This window comes from Pseudopipra pipra, chromosome 5 (assembly GCF_036250125.1).
Source record: "Pseudopipra pipra isolate bDixPip1 chromosome 5, bDixPip1.hap1, whole genome shotgun sequence".
NCBI classification, from domain to species: Eukaryota; Metazoa; Chordata; class Aves; order Passeriformes; family Pipridae; genus Pseudopipra; species Pseudopipra pipra.
This window is the reverse complement of record NC_087553.1, coordinates 48,063,651-48,088,972: the sequence shown is the minus strand read 5'-3', so window position 1 is coordinate 48,088,972 and position 25,322 is coordinate 48,063,651. Positions and strand designations below refer to the sequence as shown.

At 35.3% G+C, this 25,322-nt stretch overlaps 1 protein-coding gene across 4 annotated transcripts in view; it reads left to right on the top strand.

Moving 5' to 3' along the window:
* The window catches only part of IMMP2L (inner mitochondrial membrane peptidase subunit 2), a 414,978-nt gene that overhangs the window by 203,183 nt on the left and 186,473 nt on the right, over nt 1-25,322 (top strand). The window contains exon 4 of one of the 4 annotated variants that reach the window (XM_064655974.1): nt 10,637-10,694. The exons of the other annotated variants lie outside the window; for them this stretch is intronic. Coding sequence (XP_064512044.1) covers nt 10,637-10,679 — 43 coding nt within the window. The 3' untranslated portion in view covers nt 10,680-10,694. Of the gene's footprint in view, nt 1-10,636; nt 10,695-25,322 lie in introns of those variants that run through there. 4 annotated transcript variants of the gene reach the window in all.

Sequence of the window (25,322 nt, the reverse complement as noted above, 5' to 3'; positions counted from 1 at the left end):
CCTGAGCGTATCATCCAAATGCTTCTTGAACTCTGTCAGGCTTGATGCTGTGACCTGTAGGCTTGTTGTGGTTCAGGGTATTAACTGTGACCATTTCTAGTGTTTTTAGGCTCTGAGACCACAGCTGCATTTAGAATGCAGCAAGTGTAATTAAGGACTGTAATAAATACTATGCAGTTAAAATAAAAAAACTCAACTATTTGATTTAAATTCTTAGATGACACACTTTATGTCAGAAATTGGCAATTAAGAAATTTAAGTGTGTATCCAAACAGATTATTCCCATGTGTAAAAGAAACAACACTTTTTGAGTAGCTTTATCACATATGACTACACGTGTCCTTATCCTGGTTTCTGAGGCACCATGCCTACAAGAAGGAGGGTTCAGTGGTGGCTTTTCTCGCTTTCTTCTTGTATCCCTTAGAGTAAAAAAAGACATGAGCTGGTATTTGTTTGACAGATTAATTCTCACCAGTTCTGCAAAGCACACCCTTAGTGTATCTTCCATGTGGGATGTGAGGAGGTATTCCTTTCTGAGTGAAGGTCCAGGATTGCTCAGATTCAAAGAAATCTGCTTTTTGGTGTCATCAGTTAACTTTTTAATTGATTTATTAATAATAGCCAGTTATCATTGTGTGATTTGCCTGGAAGAGAGAAAAAAGAGCCATCACTTCATGTAACCCCATTCTGCCAGCATTTTCAGTGCAATGTCATCAATCTGACATTGTCATGCACATTTTTAGATATTATGGCCAGACTATTGACATTTTCCTATAAGGGTTATGATTCAATACAGACAAGGAGTAATTTTTATTAATTTGTATCCCTCCAAAATTTAATCATTTTTCAATGATAAGCAAAAGCGATATTTCTAGCCCGTTTTTTGTCTTTTTTGAAGATGAAAGGCTTGTTGCCAACAATGAATTCAAATTTCTACAGTTGTTCTTCATAATGGAGTGTTATGCGCAGATTATTTAACCTGCTACCAAGTTTCTTTTATCAGATCTAAGAGTTAGTGTTGATAAGATAGCATGGTTTCCTAAAGCAGAGTGAAATAAATCTAAGCCATGAATCTGTAAAGAATGTCACATAAGGAACACTTCACATCTACACAAAGCCCCACTTACTTTATTAAAAGCTAGGTAGGTTCTAGGTGCCATATGAGTTAGCAAAATCTGGAACTGCATAGTAAAAAGAGCCTTATAGTACAGGCAAATTCAATCAGCTCTGTGATGGGGTTGATGAAAGCAGTGGTGATGAGCTCATCTTGGTGATCAAGGAGATTTTGCATAGTTCAGCAAATTTGCCTGTTCATTTAGCAACTGTGTTCTATAAAACAGAAAGTACGAGATCCCAGGCAAGAGCTATATTCTCTTTCCTCATTATAGGTCCCAGAGCTATAGTCAGCCTTCCTCAGGAGTGGTTTAAGGTCTGAAAAATCTTAACATGTTTTATATCTACTGAATCCAACACAGAGTGATATCTGAGTTCTTCTAATTTTCATCCTTGACCCTATTTTAATAGGCAATAATCCCCACCATATCAGCATGTGCTGAAGGCTGGAAGTCTTCATATGAGTCACACATAGCAACCACAGCCTCCCTATGTCACGTGGGACTCTTAATGAAGATGCAGTAGTGAAAAACAGCTAGAGAATGTTTATATGGAACTGGATTGGGTAGATGAGATATCTGTAAAGCAATTTTCAATCTCGGTGTATATATTTAATTTAAAAATTCATTTCATCTCAGTAAGTTTATGTCTAGTGGTGACGTCTCAGGTTTTGTAGTGTTTTTGTAGCGAGTAATTAAGTTATGACTTACTGGGATCTTCTCAATAGTAGACCTTTAGGGCTGAGATGCTCTTATTGATTTCTTAAGGATCTGCTCGCTATTCATGGGACCTAGAATGTGCATGGGATATATCTGTTAGTGTCATGGCTCTTTGAGCTAATCTGTAATTAAGGCTGATGAAGGAAACAGTGTCAGTACTGATTTGAATATAAGGCCTAGAATTTTCATCCTGACAGTGATTTGTTGTAATTCTTATGGGTGGTGATGAGTCTTGATCTTCTTGTCCTTATAGAGAGGATTTTTTCAATTTCTTTGCTCATATCTATTTTCCTTTCTATGGAATATTAACTGATGTTTTATGTGAAACAGGTTTATCCTTTTTCTGTTGACATTGTGTGGTGTGGCAAATAGTACATGATCAGTGAGAGGAAATGTCCTTCTCAATTTTTTTAAAATTTAGCCACGTAATTTATCCCTGATAATGTCACACTTGTCACAATATATGGCATATATATATGGCAAGTCTCCATGTGTTTCTCAGGGGCAGAACTTTGGACCTGAATTTCTTTCCTTTTTTGATTAAACTAAACAGACTATTTTTGTTACATTTTATTGTGGTTTAGTATTAAAAGTGGATGGAGTACAATAGCAATTCTAGATTACGTGGTTTTCATAACTATGTGCACAAGAGCTATATTGGCTGTTTAGAAAACTTGAGAGTCACTAAGTTAAATATTAGAACTAAAAACTGCTTTTAGTTACTTTTACTCTGAGGCTAGGAGAAGCATCAGAGTTATTTTCCCATGCCACCAATAGCATGAATTTATCTTGGTGATGACAAGAAGCAGCATGAATAAGTGCAGTGTGTGTTCAGAATATAGTTACCTAATGATAGTTTAAATCAAGTACACTAAACTATTGCACTGTAATGGGTACCAAAATGAAGTTCTTAGTAGTTTAGTTGACAATTTTATTTTTTTCAAGTTGCAGATCTAGAAAATTAATTGAAAGGCCACTGGAACATACAACATCCTTACTGATTAAAGTCCAAACAATGTATTTAAGAATGCAGTAAACATTTTCCCTTTCATCTGTCATTTGACTACCAAAAACCATGGGTGCACGTTACGTATTTATCTTTAAATATAAAGCTATATTTACATCAGTAAGTTTGGGTAAAAAGGATCATGTACATAATGACTTACTGGAGGAGGAGCTGATTCAGAGGCTTTCACATAGTCCCCATTACTAAGGAAACCACTTATTTTGTCTGTGCATGTTTTGAATAGTTGTCTCATTTGAAGTCTGGTGCTCAGACACAGAGGATTGCATTAAAGCACTGAGAAAGAGGCAAGGAAAACAAAAGAGGCATAAACCACTCTAAGGAGTAGAGAGTATTGCATTAAATGCTTATGAAAGTGTACATATCTGTATATATTTGAGAGATTTGTATATATATATATATATATATGTATGCATTTTTATTGTTTTGTTCCTACAAAAACCAACTTGAAAATATTAATAAGTAAAGCAGGGAAAGCAGATGTTGTTTTGTCCTGCATTTTGCATGCCTCTATTGTAAGGACTCTTGAGAAATCTGGTGTACTATTTAGGTAGCAACAAATATGAGTTTTGATTTTCATTCCCTGAAATGAAACAGGGAATATATTGAAGCAGAAAGATGTCCTGATCCACTAGTAATGGCTAAAACAAGGCTGCAGGGATGGCTATGCATTCAACAGTTGATCAGACCTTTGCTTGGAAAGTGAGTCTGTTTTGGCAAAATTCCTTGATGAAGGTTAAGACTTGACTGCAAATACGCACTCGGACATACTTATGTTGTATTTGGGCCACCACATTTACTCCCCACGAATAGCACATAAATTCTGTGCTGACTAAATGCTTATATTAACAATGATATGTATTGATATGCTCAGAAACAAAAGGTTGCCTTGGTACAGCCTGATAAATCTGGTTTGATGGGATATATTTTTAAAGTATAAGCATTTAAATAACTTGGAACTGATTTCAAAGTATTCCTCAAAGATCAGAGTTGATCACAAATAAGCTCAAAGTGGCAGAGAAATGTAGAAATCTTACAAATTACCAGAGTACTGTAGGGAAATTAAGTTTGTGGCCAACAAATGTTGTTATCCAGCATATCCAGTATATGAATTAGTTTATCAGTTTGTTTTTTTGTCAAACAGGATAGAAAGCTGAAGGCAAAGGTGGAAATACCCATTTTTAAGGCCTACAAGGCAATGACTCTGTAGGGTCATGTGACAACAAAAACAGTACTACAGAAAGTTAATTTCCCCTGTGTTTAGTGTGTGTTAATGTCAATTTATTTTTAAATGAATAGACTTAAGTCATCAGACATCTGATATGTCTGATGAATAATTATTGTTGCATACTTCATGAGCCATTTTATGTGGAGGTCAATAAGCTAAGATGATCCCAGCTTGGGGGCAAGAAACTGGAATCCTTTATTGGACTCACAAGTTCATATTTAACGGATTTAGGGTCTACATATTCAACAGGGGGTTTGCATATTCATTCTATTACAACTAGGGGCTTTTACAGGGATGAAGTAAAAGGGGAAAACCCAGGTTAACAAATCTGAGGTTTTAACACATACATCATAGGGGAAACCCCATTTTATCTTGGGGGAATTACAAGGGGAAAAAAGGTATTCGGGTTTACAGAATGCACAGGATCCAGGAAACACAAAGGGAGAGATAAAGCACAATTGGTCTTTTGCACAGGTTTGATGAGATCAGGGTGTGGACTCTTGCTTGGGCAGGACGCTCCACACTGATGATATCTCATTTACTTCTTAAACTGAGGTTCTTTCCCCAGCTTTTGTAGCCTGCGGCTTTTTGCAAAGACCGCTCAAATCTCTCTCTGCATATATTATATTTTGGGATCCAACAATTTTGGGTGACAAAGTTTACTTTTAAAGCTAATATTCCTTAAAGGGATTTATATGTGTGCTTGTGTGCACAATTAATGAACAGCCTGTCCCTATAGATTTTTTCTTTAACTTCTTGACTGCAAAAGCGGGGTGGGGGGGTGGAAATGACAGCTGCGGTAAAGCTGACAAGCTGACGTGTCCTTGCCTTGACTTAGTTGAACAATTTTGGGTGAAGCAAAATAAATGTCTTTAGATTACACAGAGATATCAGAACTCATTTGTCTCAGCTAAGAAATATCAATTTTTGATATTTCAGAATATTTGTATTTGCTCAATACTGTACTGGTTATGTTTGCTCTCTGCTATCTTATTGCAAGAATTCACAACATGCCTTAAGGAACACTAAAATCATTGCTATTCATTATCCTTAAATTTTTGTTTGCAGCAAGAAATAAGATCTTCAGTGTTTTTGGTAATACTGACCATTTCCTTTATGGTGTAACTGGTATGTTTCCAAAAAATGCATTCAGCCTCTAACTCCCATCAGTATTATCATAAAAGAGATGACATCAATATTTTTAATAAAATAACTGAGATAAATACTCTCAGAGAAAGCTAACATCTGTTTTGTTACAAGGGTAAGTTTATCGGGTGAGGAGCAGGACCATTTGATACTGAGAGATAATTAAGAGTTAATAATTTAATTTGCAATTCAAGTTACCAGAGAACAAGAACTAACATTTTGTAATGACTTAAATATTTGGTAATTGAGTAAAATTGTAATATAAAAGGCAGTAGATTACAAAAATAATTGTTTAGTGCCAAGTAAATTTTATGATAATATCATTGTGAGGAGAGGGCAACGGATGGGTTGAATGGGAGAAGGAGGAACCTAGGAATGTCATTCAGAAAGGCTGTTTGAACCTTAATAATAGAAATGGGATTACACTCTAAGCAGTCGACAATGAAAGGTCATTTGGAGCCAGTAAAATGTAATTCTGCTGTAAATTGTGGGCTTATTAGAAATAACTGAAGAGGAGAACATACCTCTATATTAGTAGTTGATCAAGAGATGTGAGCTCACAGCATGGCACAGCTGTGGAAAAAAACAAATATGTCCTAGGATGCTCCAGGGTTGTTGTTCCCAGTTGTTCCAGGAGCAGTAAGGAATTAGTAACACTTTGGACACTTCATTTAAAATAATTAATTCAGTTGTGATTTTGTGCTTGAAAAACATTCTGAACTCTAATTGGAACACATGCAATTAAATACTACTCAGATGACAGCAGAGCCTGCATTACAAAGGGGTTTATAAAACCTTGCCGTGTATAGTGTAGGAGAGTTGGGGAGAAAATAAGATTCTTGCTGATAAATATATCCTGCTGGTACACAGTGAGGTAAAGGTAGCAGAACAATCAAATTTGTATGTGACTATGATTCAGTTTAACTCTGGAAATTAAAAGAGTATTAGGGGTTTTTTTCTTCACGTTTTAGTCATCACATCCTGGAATAAATTTCCAGTTTGGGTAGAAAATCGAAACCAAGAGCAAAACAAAACAACCACAACTCAGATGAAATCAATCACTAGCAAAGAAACCTCTTTAGAGATACTGATTGGTATATTTATAAAAGAGGTGCATTTACAAATAGCTGACTTCATGCCTACAGAAGAAGCTAGACTTAATATTTTAGGAAGACCTTTCCAGTCCTATTTTTGCTTATCAAAGATAAAACCTACATATCAGATTTCTGTATAAATCTAGTCCTCATCTATATGTTCTAAAATCTATTGACCTCTTTTTGATAATCTTGAATATTTGTGACTATTGGAATTTATAACTCCACAACTGGTGGGAATACTCATTTTTCAATGTTAAAACAGCTTTTCTCAATATTTACCCAGGTAAGTACAAATAAAGCAAATACAAGTTTAGTAATTTACATTTACTTGCCATTATAAAATAGTACTTTAACTATCTGTACATGCAAATAATTGAGTGGCACTGCAGAAAGTTCAGAAGAAAAAAGGAAACTAATATCCATATTATAGTCTTTAATTTCCACTTTTCTAGTAAGTTCTAGAAACAGTAATCCCTTTGATAATATTCTCTAAAACAAATTTTCAGGCCTTAGATTTTACCCAAAGTTTTGTTCAGCTACAAGGAAGTTGCAAAAAGCCTTACATGCACAAACACAAAAAAATGCATATAAGCCTCCTTATCTGATATTCAAAATCCTCAAGCCCCAAAATTGCCTAACTTTTTAGTGTGATCTTTCAGCACTTCTAATTTTGCTGACATCTACTTTTTCTTTGAGTAGCTGTAAGAAATAGCTGCAATAAATCTGCTTCTTAGATACATCTGTATTTCTTCCTTGAGCCTTAGGTTGAACTTCTCTTTAGCTAATAGGCCATCGATATGTTCAGCCATCTCCTGAAGTGGCTTTAATAGGCATGTACATTAACTCATTTCATAGTTTCCTACAGAGAGATATTCATCAAGGTAACAAACTTGATGATGGAAGAGTGTATTCTTCTCATTACTGCTAATTCAAATGTTATGCCAAATAGGCTTTCAGGAACCAGAATACAGATAGTTATGGCCTTAATGAAATAGTAATAACATTCAAACTGGAAACCCAAGAAATTAAAATGCATGGGTTGAAGAGGGAGGAATCAAACTGCTGATACATTCTCATATTTTCCTAACTGTACTCTCAGGACACATATTTTTACAATGGCTGCTCTTATGTCAAATGGAGAATATTGAACTAAACATAAAGGAAACTCAATATTGCTATTTAAAAATGTGCCTCAGGAGTAACCTAAATGGTGAATAATTTGCTACGTCAGGGAGGAGCACTAACTTTTGACCAGGAGAGGAGATTCTAGTAATTCCATTAATTCCACTAACCCCTCCTGAGACCATCGTGGTTCTGGGTATGAGTGCAGCTACTTTTGGAGAAAAGCCAAACTCTTCATTGCTGCCTTTAACTGAATATTCCTAACTGAGCAACTATAAATTACCTTAGGCTTTGAATCTCACTTTCCACAGATTCATCTTCCCTGTGCCCAGTCTTTTTCCTCCTCACATGATTGTGCAAAGAACATGAAATTGCTTTCTCCCACCTTGTCCCTAATTTTTACAAAAAGCAGTTCACCTTTTCTCTGAAGTCGTCCCCGCCGACTTCTCAGGTCTTTGTCCTTGCTAACTTCTGGCCAGAGGGATAGCGATTGCAGTCCTCTGCTTCCTCATTCAGAGTGTTTTATGCATCACACACTTTCAAGGATGTCAGTGGTAGGCCTGGCACTTGCTGCTTGTGTGTAATCTCTCCCTTCCTTTGGGTGTGGCAGAAAGACTCCTGTAATCTTGGTTTAAGGACTACTCTGAAGTGGTCTGCTTTAGGAGGGCTCAACACACGGCCAGTCTGACCCTAGGACATTGCTGCCTGCGTAAGAACTGCTTAATAGGCTCTGCTTCTGTGTTCCTTCTTTCTGATACAGAATGAGCATGGGGCAGGCAGGAGAAACACTTATGGAAAGGATAAGTGCTGCCTGAGCAACAGCTGCCCCTCACTGCAATGCTCCTAGAATCAGCTGCTGCAATCCCACTTCCTAGTTTACATCATGGAAAGGTAAAATCATGGGTGCAGTCCATTTTTCTTCTTTTAGGTGTAAAACAGTTGAAGCATATATATATATGCATGAAGGTATATATTTCATGGGTAAATGGTTTGAAAGCTTGTAAGGCAAAAAAATTGAAAGGTCAATATTCTGGCTTGGGTGAACTGATGAGGGAACCTTTTACTTGGCATATGCCAGTATGATCTTTTTTTTGCCCATTATAAGCACAACTGCACTTCAAGGGTTCTAGGGTGCTGATTGTCCCAAATATCCAGTATGTAGGGAAGTCTATACTGCTCTGCCTTGAATAAATTTTGGTTCTATAAAGCTTGAAGATCTATGTTCAGAATTCGCTAAAACCCATTTAAATATTTATTTATAAATTGCTCTGACATCTTCAGTATATTTATGGTCAACACCTATTTCTGCGCTTCATATAAATGTCCTGCAGCTTGCTTTTTTTTTTTTTAAACTGAGTCTAAATTTTATGATCTTGGCTAAGGAGAAGTACAGTATGAATTATTATCCTTTTTCTTTAGTTTTTATGGTTCTTCTCTGTCAGCCTAACTGGCAAATGCATTTTAAAGCAAATCAAATAACAACAAATTAAGCTTTTTTTTTCCCCTTTTCTTAACTAAAAAGTTAAGATATGCCAATTAACTGGCTTCAACACCATCAATAGGCAGGGTACAAAAAGATCCAGAATTTAAAACCAAACGTCCCAACGCATAAGCTGTCTCTTGCACAGGTTTGTTACTGTGAATTACTAGCTTTACCTGTACTAGTTTGAGCATAAATGTGTCACAGTCTTTAAATAGTATGATTAATCAACCCTTTCAGAAGGTTTAGTATTAAAGAGCTCTATAGTACATGACAAATCTTTTTGCTCTGAGAATCATACTTCTATTATTTTACCTATGTGTAGATCCTGTGAATATTAAAATTTTCATAGGCTTTTAAAATGGTTTAAAGAAAAAGAGAAACTGCTTTTAAACAATGCAAGGCTATAGGTCTTTATTTTTGAAAGCATTCAATAAGCTCTATAAACACATACCTCACCTTTAATACCATGTAATTCCGTATTTCAGTAGTTCAGTGGGATAATGCACTGACTCTCTAAAGAGCTTGTGGAAATGAAGCATTTAACATCAGCATCATGGGGCTTATTTGGTAGCTCATTTGCAGGAATTTATTGATAACATCTCAAGGAATCATGGAATCATTCTCATTTTTGTTGACAAATCATTCCAAAACATACTTGGAGAGAATAAGATAGATGTGGTAATAAAATGTTTTACATTATGGGGTTCAGAACTAAAGTTTTATAAAGAGAAATTTACTTCTGATTTTCTTGAAGCCATGAAAAATGTGAGATAGTGTCTGTCATGGTAGCTATTACAGCATATGCTATGGTAACTTTTCCAAGGCCTATTGTAAACTCTGTTTATATGCTTGGAAATCAAATTACCCGTAAGCTAAAAAAAAAAAAAGCAAGAGCGAGGTACATATTTGACTGAGGAGCATATGTAAGTGAAAACCTGGGCAAAGTGTTGGTTTTTTGAAGAAAGTTTGTGAATTACTGATTTCAGTGTGATCAGAATTTCACCTCTAGGTTTAAGAAATATTAGTACAAAGGTATTTTAGAAAGAGGAATAAAAGAACAAGTAATTTTTGAGATATGCAGCTCATTAACATTTAATTTTCTGTATATATTCCTGGATGACGTTTGCTGCAATGCTATTTTTGTCCTGCTTTTTGTATGTGTCCATCCATGCATGTGTGGATATGCGTTTCTAGTGAATTTTGTTTTAGATAACACAAGTGAATGATGAAATGATGAAACACAAGCAGATGAAATGATCCCAGTACTTAACCAGAGTTTTAAATTAACAAAAGCTCTGAAAATATTTTAAATTGCAGTGGAAGAACAGCAACATTTTCATTAGTAAAACTTCCCTTGATTGTTATTTGCATGATTATCTGCAACAGCAATAATAAGGCACATGCCATTAAAACAGAAATAAAAATATATCTTTTCATAAAGATCTAAGGTGGCTCAGGGAGAGATAAATTTGTGAAGTCTTACTCCTGGAATCCATTTCACAGATGCACAACAGTACTGGTACTGTTGTGAATATGTTCTTCTAATACTTCTTTTAAAAATAGAAGTTAATGTAACTGCTCCTTCTGATTTATCTGTTTATCAGTTTTGAAGTAGTGCTGATTTTGAGTGGAGTCTGTAAAGTGTACAGATTTTCAAGAAAACATCGATTACTCTTTTTAATAATTTTTCTATATTGCCAACAGGTTAATTGCGTCAGAACCTGTTTTCCGTTCTCAAGTTGTGTAATAGCTGTGGGACGTTTTCTCAGCTGCTACCTTGGAGATGGAGTTCATTTCACAAATCCACTCTACTGCCTTAAGTCCTCATTAAACTTTCATGATTTTTTAAAGCAGAAGTTTGTCTTTATACAAGTAAATTATTAAGTCATAAATATTTGGAAAATACACCTTATTTATTGATATATTCCTGTATCAGCAAGTATGCCTGCACACTAATATGATAAGATGGCAAATGTATATTTCAGTGCTGCAGGGTGGTGTCCCAGTATATTTCTTTTTTTCTTTTGACCTTCTTCTGAAGCAAAGGCATAATTTTCCCTGAACTGTTCTAACTGGTCCACCAATCAATCGGTATTATCATAAGCTCACATTGTGGAATCTGGATGAACAAATGATTTAAATCTTCCCAAGTTCTAAATATCTTTCAAGCATTTAAATTGGCATATTGTTTCTAAGGCTGAGTAGCAATGACTTATGGTTTATAGGCAGCAACTCAAATTTGTTACTTAGTTGTTCATTATTAGTACTACTAATTCTTATTTTGTATTACAATCTATTGAAAAAACAGCTGAAAAGGAGAAGAGATGCAAAAGAAAAGAGCTGCATGGTTCTGCCTTCATGCCTCTCTCCTTGGCGAGTGTTCCCATCGGGCAGCATTCAAGCATGCAGGCACTCAGAGTGTCTCAGGCTGTTGTTGGCTCTGAGGTGGGTGGAAGCAGTTCACAAGGGGACTAAGCAATACCCAGACTAAGAGTGCATGGCTGGGAGCAGGAAAGATAAACAGTTATAGCAAGGAAAGGGATAAGGTGGAAAAGTTCTGGTCCTCTGGGAGCAGCAAGCTCTTACCAGTCTGGTACTGGGCTGTAAAACAACCTTTGCAGATTAATTTGCTGGTTGCAGTTTTTCCAACCTTCTGCCATCAGCAGCTGCATTTCCCAACCCCTCCATGGGCTCTCCTCTGACACTTTGCTTGTCCCTGTCTGTATACTGATAGCTGATCAGTGGCAACAGGTGAATAGAGATCTATGTTCTTAGCATGCTGAAGCAGTGCAGTGAGTTATAGATCCGACAAATGCTGGAGCCAGGAAAAGATTTTGATAACAGCAAAGAGAAGATTATGGCAATCAGCTGTTAGACAGGCTGAAGTTAGACTAGTGGAGTACTACATGATAATGCCTCAGGGGCAGGCTGATGTGTCTGTGGATTACATCACTATTGAAAGAAGCACATCCTCCTTTCTGGACTTGATTTCACTCTAATATTGACTGTTGGCAGAAGAACTTGAAAGGGGAGCCAATATGGAACCACGTTTTTCCCACTCTTCAGCTACTGCTGAAAAAAATTTGTATTGAACTGTGACCTAACTTGGAAGCAATAGGAAATATTTCTCTGAGTACAAAAATAAGGCTGGGCAACTGGCTGATGGAAAAAGATGTGAAAGTCAGATAGAAAACTCAGAGAAGCAAGGGTGAGTGAAACAAAAATGTGTAGTACAAAGTCTAATTAGGAACTAATATGATTTTTCAGTTATAAGCTGGGAGTTGTAATTGAAAGTGTCAGAGGAAGAGAGAGATCTGGCTTTATTAGTCTCACAGTGACTAAAGCCATAAATGTGACATGGCAATGAAAAAAGACAAGTGTAAAGACATATCAGGATGTATTACAGCATTTTTAGAAGTGGAAAGAAAATATTAAAGGCAATGTACATGGTACTGATGGGATTTCATCTGAAATTCTGTTTGTAGTTTTGGTCACTTGTGATCGAAACAAGAATTCCAAAAGTAAGAAGTTCAAGATGGGTAGCTAAAGCTGAGAAAATGGAGACTGTCTTATACAGATATTATTAAAAATTCTCGTTAATTATCCTTTCAGAATAAAGAAAGCCACTGACAGAGTAAGAATGTTTAAGTTGTAGAACAATGTTAGCAGAAGAACAAATGATGGTTTATTTGGCAGAAATGAGAGACAGTAACTATCTGAGAGTGAGATTCTAGATTAGAAGTAAATGTGCTGGCTTGGTTCTTTGTCCTAGTCTATGAAACAACTTGATCTTTTTGTCACATGGAATATATAAAATACATAATTCTAAAAGCTGGAAACTAGACAGAAATAGAAAGGATCTTTTTCTAAATTAAAGATTTTTAATCTTTCCCCTACCCTGTACTAGAAATGCTAGAGGGTAAAGTGGAGGAACTGTGAACATGCCACCTTCATAGAGAAAAGAAATTAGAAATAACCTACTAATTATTATCCCTGGACACAAAGGACAGATTTTCTGAGTGAAAGTTGTATATTGCAATAATTCCTCTCTTAAGCCTTCAAAGCACAAAAAGTCGGGTTATATGATAATATCTATAATGAGATGTAGGACTGTAAACAAATAAAAAGATTCAATTTGTTCAATTGTTCGTAGCATCTATATAACTGATAAGATTAACAATTTACCTGTTTTCTTTCAATAATTAATAAAACTAAATAATAAATTACAGTGAAAAAATAGATGGAAATGCTTGTTCCTTTCAATATCTTCTGCTTTTTTGATTTGATTACACCTCTACACACAAAAATAAATCTTTTCTATAAATATTTTTCTATTAATATTTTTTGCATTGGTGATAGAGGTGTTGGCATTTTTCTTTTAGAAGAAAGATGACATGGTAGTGTCCACTAAACAGCTTCCTCCCTTAGATAGGTATATGGACTGTTGTTTTCTGAAAAGTGACCATCTTAAAGAATATATATATGAAATGCATAAATTCCTCTAGAATTTTCTACATTTCAGACTTTCAACCAAACCATCTATACTGTGAGGTTTTATTTATAATAAAAATATGCTTCTCACATTCATTTTTGTAAATATACACTAATGTCAATAAGCCTTATTGCATTTTTATCAGTCCAGCTTTGCAGAGAAGTTTGTATCAAGTATGTTCCTAATCAACTTCAGGTATGACTACCAATGCCTATGAAAAATGTGAATTTCCATAGTTGCGAAGCACATCCTGTTCTTGTTTCTGTTAAATGGTAGAGAAGTTGAATGCATCAGTTCTCTAAGCACTCTGTATTTGAACAGTTTTGGGCATAATGCATGTTTTTGTCTAACCCCACAAGGCCCTTTGGCTCAATTCAAGAAGATATTCCTCTCCTAGGAGAGACCTTTAGCACCATGTTTAAATGCTTTGCTGAAGCATGTCCAGTTAGAGTAGATTGCTAACATTGCGTGTCACGAACAATAGTCTACTCTTACATTTGTCTACCTTCTCTGCAGCTCAAGGGTTTGCTTCATGCAGGTACTGCTACAAATCTAGCATGCAGTTAATAGTCTTTTACAAAGTAGCTCCTTTAACTCATAGCCCTTCATCCTTTCTTTCTTTAGTTCAGGGGCCCCAGATCTCAGCCTGGACCTCTCTGGTTAGAGAGTAATACTCACCTAGGTAGTAATTTAAAATATCTTTATAAGTGTGTAGGTATAATGGGGTTGGGTGACCAATGTGGTTTAAATTATTTTCCCCTTGCTAATTAAATGTATTTAATTTGTAAAATTAATATTTTATTTTATTAAAGCTGTCTTTCTTTATTTAAAATTTATTTGGCCACACAGTGAGGTTACTTTATGATGAGCATTAATTTCTGTTAACTATTCAAAACCTCTGAGCTAATTGCTTAATTAAACATCAATGCTGGCCAATATCGAGTCTCTGGAGGTTAGATGGAGAGGTGGGTCCATTTCAGAGCAAGCTCTGGCTTTCAGTTCCATAGTGGGGATGAAAGATAATAGTGACTATAAAGTTTGTATACAGTATAATAAAACCTTTGTATGCATTTTAAGGGTTTGTTTATAAGCACGGAAGTGCAAATATAACTCTCCGTGGACAGAGACATGAGGCTTGGTCTTGGGAAAAGTCTAACCTGAATAATAGATGTGTTGTGTTAATCCTTTGTTGTGTAGGTGTTGTCAGTATTTAGCCTGTCACTACTGATTGTTAATGAGATTTTGGTTCATTAGATAAAAAAGCTAAAACTATGTTATGTCACAATTTCAGATTGTTTGTTAATAACATTTATTTTTAATTCTCTTTCTCACTTGTGAACATTCTCGTTTGTTTCTCTTAAAAAGATTATTATACTGCAATAGGTGAAAAAGTGAGTGTTCACAGTGATTTTCTTACCTTTTAAATTTTCTATGTGTTGTCAGGAATGCTGTATGATGTGTAAGTGGCATTTAGGTTTAACTGTAATATTCTCATTAATATTAAATAAGGAATAAAGGTAATTATATTGATTTCAACACAATCTAATAGGACAAGTGGGTTCAGTCTCTTAGTGATGGACTTTCTACATGGTCTTTGCCCTTTTCCTTCTGTGTCCTCCACTGTTACAACACTGTGGATATAAGCTTATTGACTGTGACATGCCAGAAATCATAGCAGTAGCAATAAAATAATTCAATTTTTTTCATTATTTTCTAGCATAAGATCTTATAATTTTACTAATTTTTGCCCTTCTTGTATTAGTATTATTCTTCAGATTAAGAGCTTTTTATTCTCAGTCTCCTGAAAGGCCCTTTTGGCCATCATATCAACCCATTTACTTTTTTCCATAAATTCGCATGGCACTTTGAATATGATACATATCTGTAAAGTGTTCTGCTAGTACTGATCATCCCTATCACAAACAGTAAAACCCCAGTGAGTTGGCTCATTGTTGAGCATTACACTGTAAATTGCTTTTATGTGTTTATGTCATAATAAACGCAGCTGTGTCCACTCACAGCTCCTTGCGCACCCTCAGCCTTCTCACTGGTGGGGTGAGAGGCAGAAAAGTCACTGACTCTATGTAAGCTCTGCTCAGCAATATCTAAAACACCCCTGTGGTATTGACACTATTTCCAGTACAAATCCAAAACACAGACCCATATCAGCAGCTGTAAAGGGAGTTAACTCTATCCCAGCCGAAACAAGCACAGTACATGAGAAAATAATATTTTAATAGAAGGAAAAGCTCTCTGCTTGTGTCATAATAGCTACTTATTTTATTGCAAATGAAGTTTGATATAGCTTCAGGAATGCTGACCTATATGTCTTTGCCCAGTGGTGTGAGAAAGGGGTCTCAAATGAATACTGAATTTTTTGTAGAATGTCTGCACAACTTCCACATGTAAAATTTTATAGTGGTGTTTTTATTAGTTGTCTTTCCTTTGGAAGTAAAACTACTGGAAATTGCCTGTGACTGGGGTGACATAATGAATTACAAAGGACATGAATTTAATCCTTTGTAGAGACAGCTGTGTCTGGTATTTAATACGGTTTTGAAGAGAAAGAAAGGAAGGCTAATTAATGTGTTTATGTAAATTCTACAAATGACAGGGTTTAGCCACAGTCAGTTCTTCTTTACCATGGAAGCAAATGATGGTTGTCCTGTCCATGTCTGTTGCAGTGATTTAGGGCCTACTCAAATCACATAATTAAAAAACTGTGGATGCTGTGGTTGCTAAAGACAAAAGTAATTAAACAAGAGACTGATGAGAAGAAGCTTCTGACAAAACAATTTTAGACCTAATGAAGAAAGAAAGGTTTCAGTTCAGATGATGCTAAGTAATTGAATTTCAAAACACATTGCTACATTGTCATGACTATAAAACAATAAATTTTGTTCTGTGGTAACTGAGCAAAATTCTTAAGGTTGATAACAGTGATAAATACAGGTGTGCCACTGAGAAGCATCCTTTGCTTTATAGATGCCTTGAAAAGGTTTGTCTGCTTCTTCAATGTTCTTATCCTACTATTTTGATTTCATATTTCTAGCAGTGGTAGTAACACAGGCTGAGCCACTGGGAATAAGAACTCAGCCACCATCTGCATTATTGCTACCATGCACAACAGACTTAGAGCATTGGTCAAATGTCCTTATACACACTGACATGCTAGCTATTGTTCATGTCTTAAGCAATTTGTACCTTTAAGTTTTTAACCTGTAACATAGAAATTATATTTTCTTCCAGTTTGCCTTACAAATTGCTTTCTAAGGTGCCTATAATTTTAAGCATTCCTAATTATATAATTCCTGGTATAACTTTTATTAAAATCAGTGCTAAATGCTTTGTCATAAAGATTTATATAGAGAAAGAAAAATATGAAATCCAAACAATTTAGTTCCAAGGTTCACCTTGGAATGGAAAAAACAGGCCATAGAAACTCTGCAGAAGCCAATCAAATGCACAAAAAGTTTTGCAATGGCATTAAGAGAAATAGCATTATAGATTTCTTAAGACAGAATATTTATGCCACGGAAAATACTTGTATAAAAGATTAGAGAGATAGAAAATAATGTTTAACACAGATAGTTTGAGAAAATTATGATAAAATTCAAACCAGTTTTACATTGTTTTTTTTACAGTTTTATAATGCCTGAAATTCATTACAAGGCAGCTGTTAGTTTATTTTGCTATATGAAAATACCAAAGTGAGATCAATAACTCTTTGTGTCTCTTACAATAGAGGTAGAGGTCACTACATCTTATTTTGTTCCTAGATATACCTCCACTTAAGAAATCTTTCTAAGAATGGTCTCACTACTTATGTTTAATTGCGGCATATCTTTCATCTCAAGGCAGCATTTCTGAATTTATTTAGTTATTTGATCTCTTTGTTGATACTCCAGACTAAATATCTTATTTTTACTGTCTTATCCTGTTTTACATTCCAAAATGCTTCAAAACAGATACAATAATTAGTATTGCTCAAGACAAGAACTAGCTCTTCTGCCTGAGCGTGGTATGATTTTTTCCTTTACAATAGGTAATTGAAAAACATTGCTGTTAGAGTGGGGAACTTCTAACTTAAAGATGTTTTACTGTAGCCCAGTGAAGCTATCCATTGTATGATGTTAAATATGCATTTGGAATTACTTTGTGTCGCTAAACGAAGGAGTTCTGCTGTTGAGTTTTGCATGTGACAATGGCATGGCAGTTGCAATGCATTACTTTGTCTGGCCAGAGGGGTTAGTGACCTTGGGACAGCCTTGGCTGTGGGGCACTTTGGTTGCCAGTTGAAATTAGACTGAAGAAAGAAACAAATACAAAAACTTGCAATGAGATGAAATTTTCTTTTGCAGAGTGTTGCATTTTTATGAAGTGAAAAATCAATATGTAGAGGAACGTTAATTTTATTGCACGCTAAAACTTTAATGGAGAGTTGGCTCAATGCAGTCTTTGCTGGAATAAAGACAGTTGGGATGAGTCTGCTCTAGTCCTCAGAGCTACTTCTTTCCCAGGTGTGCCATATTTCGGTTTTGCCTATTACTGCAAATTGCCACTTCATTGATTCTCGCTGATACTAAAGACCCATAGATGACATCTCATTTCACTCTAAAATTGAAATGTCTTTAGATCACGTTACATCAGAAGCTGTAAAGATAAGTTTTGGATATTGTGGCATTATAAAGTAGAATTTAAGTGTTTTAAACCTCCATAGATAATAATGTAATTATTCACTTTCCTTATTGCTTGAAATCCAGAAATCTTTAACTAGACATAAGATCAGTCATGTAGTTCATCAATGTATAGTTAATAACTGTCATATTTGAGTAAACCACGTTTTTTTCTGTCTGCTAAAGGCTGTGTTGTTTGAACTTGGCTTTGTAGGAGATAATTTGCAATTTATCTACTATCAGACTACTACTATCTGTTCAGGTACAGGTACAGACTCTGTTCCACAGGTAGTTGTTGTTATGCATTTTTTATTCCCATGTGCTATGAGAGATCTCCAGAATTCTGCACAGGATTAGGAATGTTTCAGATACTGTTAGCAGGCTTGAGCTATTAAACAGAACTATAAAATGGCAATTGTAAGAGTTTGGTTGACAAACAAGGTTGATAAAGTATTTTAAGAAAAGAAAAAATATCCTAATTTTATCTAATGTATTCAACAACAGTATATGCTTTTTGAAGAGGAAAAAACAGTAGTTAAATTATTAGATATTTCTAAGAACTCTCATCTACTTATTTTGTAAGAATTCATGTAATCTGGATTTGGCTAAGATAAGTAGTAAGAATGTATAGAAACTGCATAAAAAGTCAGATGTCACTTTGTATGTGTATATGAGAAATGTGGATCTTGATTTCTATGTTTGTATGTGTAGTAAGTCTGTATTTATTCTTTAAATTAACATGTGTATAATTGCTGATACATAACAGGAACTAAGTCATCAACTTTTTAATGATTTAGAATTAATTGCTGTGATTGTTATAATTTTGTTTAATGAACCATAGAAAACAAGACTACCTGACTCCTGAGTTGATTCTAATATAGCTACCTCTCATCAACGAAGAATCAGCTTTATCTAAATTATATCTGACTGTTTTTTGCCTAACCCAGATTGGATAGCTTCCACTTACTGAGTGGTTTAAGCTACACCAAATTTCCTGAATTAACTTCTATGATAGCACAGAGGGCAGTAGCAAAGTCTAATTTCATTAAGTTGTGGAATATTTTTTTTTTAACTATGCTATCTTTTTTAAAAAAAACTATGCTATTGACATTTAGGAGTGAGATTGCACTTGTTCCATAATGAGACTAAAATAAAAAAGAAAATGTTGTCTTTTTTGGCAAAATCTGTTATTATTCCAGGCTACTATTTAATGGAGATAGTTTATAATTTAATATTTTGTAGATGCTACATTGTTATGTAGATCTATTAGGCATGAATTTTCACTGTTGTGTGGTAGAAATCAAGACATTCCATATCAGACTATAGATTCAATGCAATCCAAACATATATAAATCAATAACCCAAAATGTTGTTGAGGATGATTCTACGATGAAAGACGATGGAAATTTTGTTTTTTATATTATACATATATATGTTTTTCTGTGTGTGTTTATATATTGCATATATATAGTTCAAAATATGTGTTCAAATTATACGTATGTTCAAATTATAGGATTTTTTTTTAAATAAATGTTTATATGGAAGCTAAGAGATTAGGAGAGGTTTGAGGAAATGACCTGTGTAATATTTTGTAAAAATCAAAGACAGGAAGGAATATATAGTGTGTTCCTGTATAGGATATTTTATGGTAAAATTAAAAGACAGAAAATGTGAGTGGAATCTCAGAAAAATCTTCTTCAGAAACATCTATTAAATGGAAATTAGATCTCAAGAGGAATGATAAAAGTCCTGTTGTTTAGCACACTAAATATTTCACCTGTAAAATACTAGAAAATGTACCATGGAGAACCATCTTGTTCTAGTGCATAGGCAGAATAGGTGGCCTACTAGGCAATTTTTATCTGTTATACATATGATTCTATTTTTTCTGTTCACATTTTAAGCACCTCTTTTCAAAAATGCCTGTTCCATAGACACTATTCTAAAAAGGTATAGTGGGGAAAAGAAGGACTCTAGAAAAAAAACAGCATTCATTTCATGTGCATTAACCAAATATGCACCCAGTATACTAGTACTTTCCCAACAATGAAAACACTGTTGCCTTCCTACACAGAGGCAGAGATTATACCAATGTGGAAAAGGAAAAAAACTATTTATGTACAGAATACATTACTTGCCTTAAAAGGAGTTAGATCCTTAGTAAGAATTTTCATGTAGCTTTTATACAGCTATTTTAATATGAGCTAATGGAAGTCACCAGGATTGCATATGAAAAAAAAGACACTAAGGGGATTGTATAAAGAATATCTTGTTTAAAGTTATGATTCAGTAAGAGATTAAACCAATCTATCTACCCTTAAGCATACAACAATTTTAATTCACTTCAGTAAGTGAATTGTTGGGTAACTTGTTGGGTACATTGGGGCCCACTAGCTATTGTTGAGATCAAGTAAGATCTTTGTCTAAAAGCATAATACAGTACTGGTACCTTCTGTATATTTGGGAAACACAAATGTGTTTACAGCAGGCATCTCTTGCTTTTCTGAAGGCTGTCTTCATAGTTATTTGCAGCAGGAGTAGTATTCCTCTTTGTTGCATTTATCCTGAAAAAATAAATTCAACCTTTGCCTCTTGGTTTTCTTTTTAGATCTTAAGTGCCCAGCTGTGCTATCTGGTACATTATAAGTGAGAGGGAAAAATAAAGCTTGAAGTCAGAGTTTAGCTAGTTTGAAAAAAAAGTATAGTCCACTTATGTTTGCCACATAATTTGATTGAGCCATTTGATTAAATAATTCAATCTCTGTAGCGAATGGTTTCATGATATATTTTAGAATGGCTGGTCAGTGAGAACTGCCTTAGAAAATGGAGGAAGAATCATATTGGGAAATTTTAGCTGTCTTTTGCTCCTAATAGAATTCCATATGAGTCACTCGGTTAGATTCAACTTCTGAACTTCAGAGGGTATTTCTCTAAGCTAGTCAACAGTGCTACTTCTGTGTCTACTGCAGAGTTTTATCTGGAAATAACACTTACTAAAATTAATTTCATTTGGTAGATGGTCCACCTTAATTCAGCAATAATAACTAATCAATTCTTCCTTGGTAAATCACAAAGGCACTGTTAAAACTGGATCTAAGTTTAAGAATTTACCTGCTTTTTTTAAAATTTGTTTTGTTTTGCTCACTAACTACAGTTGAATTAAAGTAAGCAGTAATTAATAGTAGACTAGGAACTAAAAATAAAAAGGTTACCACCTTTCTTCTTCTGCACATATAGAATGGCAGAGAAGATTATTATATTCTTTTCTGTTGAGTATCTTGTTCTGTCATTGATGAGTTGCTTTTGTTTTTCATTGGGCTTATGTTACTCTTAAGCGTAAGTGGTTTAAAAAGTGAATAACACATCTGAGCCCTCAAATGTTAAAAATGGAAATGTAGCTATCCTGATTCAAATATTTATATGACTAACAGCAATTCCATATTAGTACACATGATTATTCATACCAGTGCTGCCTTTGGATTGTTCCTTAGGCTTAAAGGGGTAATAGGGGGAACTTTACTGGTAGTTGCATGTGTTTTCCTATAGCCAAGTGAACTGACTTAGAGAATTCCAGAGCATAAATGAAGACTAAGTTCTGAGCATACATAGCTAAGTGATCTTGAGATCAAAAAATTAGAATGTAATGCTTTTGATTTTTTAAAGTTAGTGGATGCATTCTATTAAAAATATAATTTAAAAATATAAAAAGTTCTTTCTGCTATTTGGGTTTTTTTGAAAGAGTAGTTATTTCTACATACAAATTAAAACTGGACTAGAATAGAATTTTTACTTAAAAACCTACAGTGAAAACATTGGAAAAGTATTATAACACAGTGAAATAGTTGCTCATCACATGATAAAAAGATTAAAGAGTCTTTAGGGTGACATTAAAATATACATGGACTATTTTAACTGAAGACATATAAGTACCACTACAGACACATGGAGAGAAGTGGCAAACAGGAATTCTTATTTCAAAGTTTGGTACTATGTTTGGCGATAAAAGATTTCAGACCAAGAGTATGCTATTATGATCCAGGCTAGCCACAGTAATCTTGAAGTGTAGATGGTGTTTATATATGGAATATAATCAAAATTGCTTATAATACAGATACTTCTTTCCTTGAGGGAAAAACACTGACTGTGTGTAGTTCTTTGTGGCTTAAAGGAAGAGTTGTGAAGATCACAGAATCAACTAGGTTGGAAAAGACCTCTGAGATCATTCAGTCCAAGCTATGACCTAACAGCACCTTGTCAACTAGACCATGGCACTAAGTGCCACGTCCAGTTTTTTCTCAAACACCTCCCTGGGCAACCCATTCCAATGCCTAATCATCTTTCTGTGTAGAACTTCCTCTTAATGTCCAACCTAAACCTCCCCTGGCACAGCTTATGTCCTCTTGTCCTATTGCTGGTTGCTTGAGAGAAGAACCGACCCCCCGGCTACAAACTCCTTTCAGGCAGTTGTAGAGAGTGATGAGGTCTCCTCTGAGCCTCCTCTTCTCCAGGCTAAAGAGCACCAGCTCCCTCAGCCTCTCCTCATAGGACTTGTGCTTCAGACCCTCACCAGCCTCATTGTCCTTCTTTGGACATGCTTCAGCACCTCAGTGTCTTTCTTGCAGTGAGGGGCCCAGAACTGGACACAGTACTCCAAGTGTGGCCTCACCAGCACAGAGTACAGGGGAAGAATCACTTCCCTGGTCCTGCTGGCCACACTGTTCCTGATCCAGGCCAGGATGCCATTGGCCTTCTTGGCCACCTGGGCACACTGCTGGCTCATGTTCAGCTTTCTGTCAATCCAAACTCTCAGGTCCCTTTCTGCCTGGCTGCTCTCCAGCCACTCTGTCCCCAGCCTGTAGCACTGCAGGGGGTTGTTGTGACCAAAGCACAGGACCCAGTGCTTGGCCTTGTTGAACCTCATCCTGTTTGATTCAGCCCATCTCTCCAGCTTGTCCTGGTCCCTCTGTAGACCCCTCCTGCCTTCCAGCAAATCAACACTCCCCCCCAACTTGGTGTCATCTGCAAATTTGCTAATAGTAGACTCGATCCTCTCATCCTCATCATCATAAAGGTATTAAACAGGACTTGGCCCAACCCTAATCCGTGGGGAACACCATTAGTGAATGGCCATCAACTGGATGCAGCATCATTCACCACCACTCTCTGAGCCCTCCATCCAGTCAGTTCTCAACCCAGTGAAGAGCATACCCCTCCAAGCCGTGGGCTGCCAGCTTTTCCAGGAGTGTGCTATAAGATTTATAAATATTATGGGACTTAATAAGTAATATATTACTTAGTAATATATCTACTAACTCTTGTGTTCTTAGTGTTTTTCTTCTCTCACCTGGATAGTAACTGACTGCTGTAGTCCTGAAATATTCTGTCTCAACTGCAAAATAAATGTATTCCTTGTTCTGTTAGTTGTAAGTGCTTATGGTAACAGCAAAATGTATTTAACCTCATTCCTACAATCTGCTATTCTTCCGGTAGACAAATCTGTCCCTTAGTCAGTGCTGGTTTGGCACTGAGGTGAGGTGTGAATGAGTCTGTGAGTAAAGATGAGGTTACTTGGATTCAGAATATTCAGTTCAGCCAACTCACGTGACTCAAAGTTGCAGTGGGTAAGTTTGAACTGGCAGATGCCAAATTTGCATTTCATTTAACGTTTATGTATTTTCCCGAAGGTATTTTTGGTAGCACGTAAATAAAAGTGTTAGGATGTTTCTTGCTAAATACATTCAGAACTCTTAAGCTGCTAGTGCGAAGCATAGCGTCACAGTGCATATTCATGCTTTAATAGATAATCTTTTGTGAGAGGTGTTCCACATACTTGTCTAAGACCTTAAAATAAAAATAATAGAATATGTTTTATGCATTGAGGTCTCCATAAAAGTTTCTGCCAGAAATATCTGGGATCAGCATTCTAGCTCAGACTAGTGGGGTTGTACCTGGAGAGTGCTGGAGCCTCACTGATGCTAAGCCATTACAGTATTCTATAATTAGATTTCTATCATTAGCATAATCAGACAAACTTGGGAGTTTTCCATTTCAAAAACCTGTGTATTGTCTTCAGGTGAATTATAAATTTACAGGCAGGAACTTGAGAGTCTTTGGATAAAAGTGACTCAGTTTCATTTTTATTGAGTGTGAATAAATATTGTTTCATCTTCTCAAAAATTTCATAAAAAGGCCTGGATGTAATACACAATCTAGTAAAAATGAGAGTATCATCAACACACACTTAAGATTTTTTTTCTGAATGAATGCTGGTTTAGTTGAACTTAGTACCTTTGAGTTCTTCAGAATTTTTACATGTTATAAACACTAAAACATCTGTGCTTACCAAAAACACCTTTGTTGATTGTTTAGTACAAGTTGCACATTAAGTTGAAGCTACTCGCCTGATTTTTGGAAACTACTCTTCTGCAGGTGTCAAGCTGTCTTTCTGTTGACAATAGATCCTCTGAAGGCTGTAAGTAGAATAGTTTTCTATTTTGAGTCATTTGTATATAATAGTACAAATGATTTTCCACTTTCTTGCTCTTAATTTCAACAATATTTTGTTCTAGAAAAAGGCTTTCAAAGATAAGAAAAAAGTAATGCATTTATAGCAAACAAATTAATTTTTGTTCAAGAGCTTTGAACCTATGAAACTATTACATCATCACAGTCCTTAAAAAAGTTAATTTTATAATAACTGCAACATTTAGCAGTGGCAGAAGATTTAGCAATAGTACAGTCTTCATATAACTATTTTGAAGTTAGACAAAAAGAATTGAAGGATCATCATAATTCCTGTAAACACAAAATCAAAAATACTTCTGTAATTTCTAAATGCATTAAAGAGAGGACATCAGAATATATTTATATTGTTAATGCTATTACACAGTTCAATCAGGTGTCTTGCTGTGTAATAAAAGACCCTGAAATTAAAATGACCCCACTTTGCAGAGTGTAACTGTAGGGTTTTACTATAAGGCTGTCTTGATTTGATCTTACTCTTACTGAAACGGAAAATGATATCCAACTAATGCATCTGAAGTGGGTTTTTATACCATCTAAAGCTCTCTTGTGAAATTAATGTCTTCTGCTTCTGGCCTCAATTACATCTTATGATTCTCCAATTTCATATGGTTTTTCTGTTCTTTCTGCTGTGATTTTTCAGTATCCTTTTGATGATATTCTAAATCAATCTGAAACACATCTTCAGATACATCACATA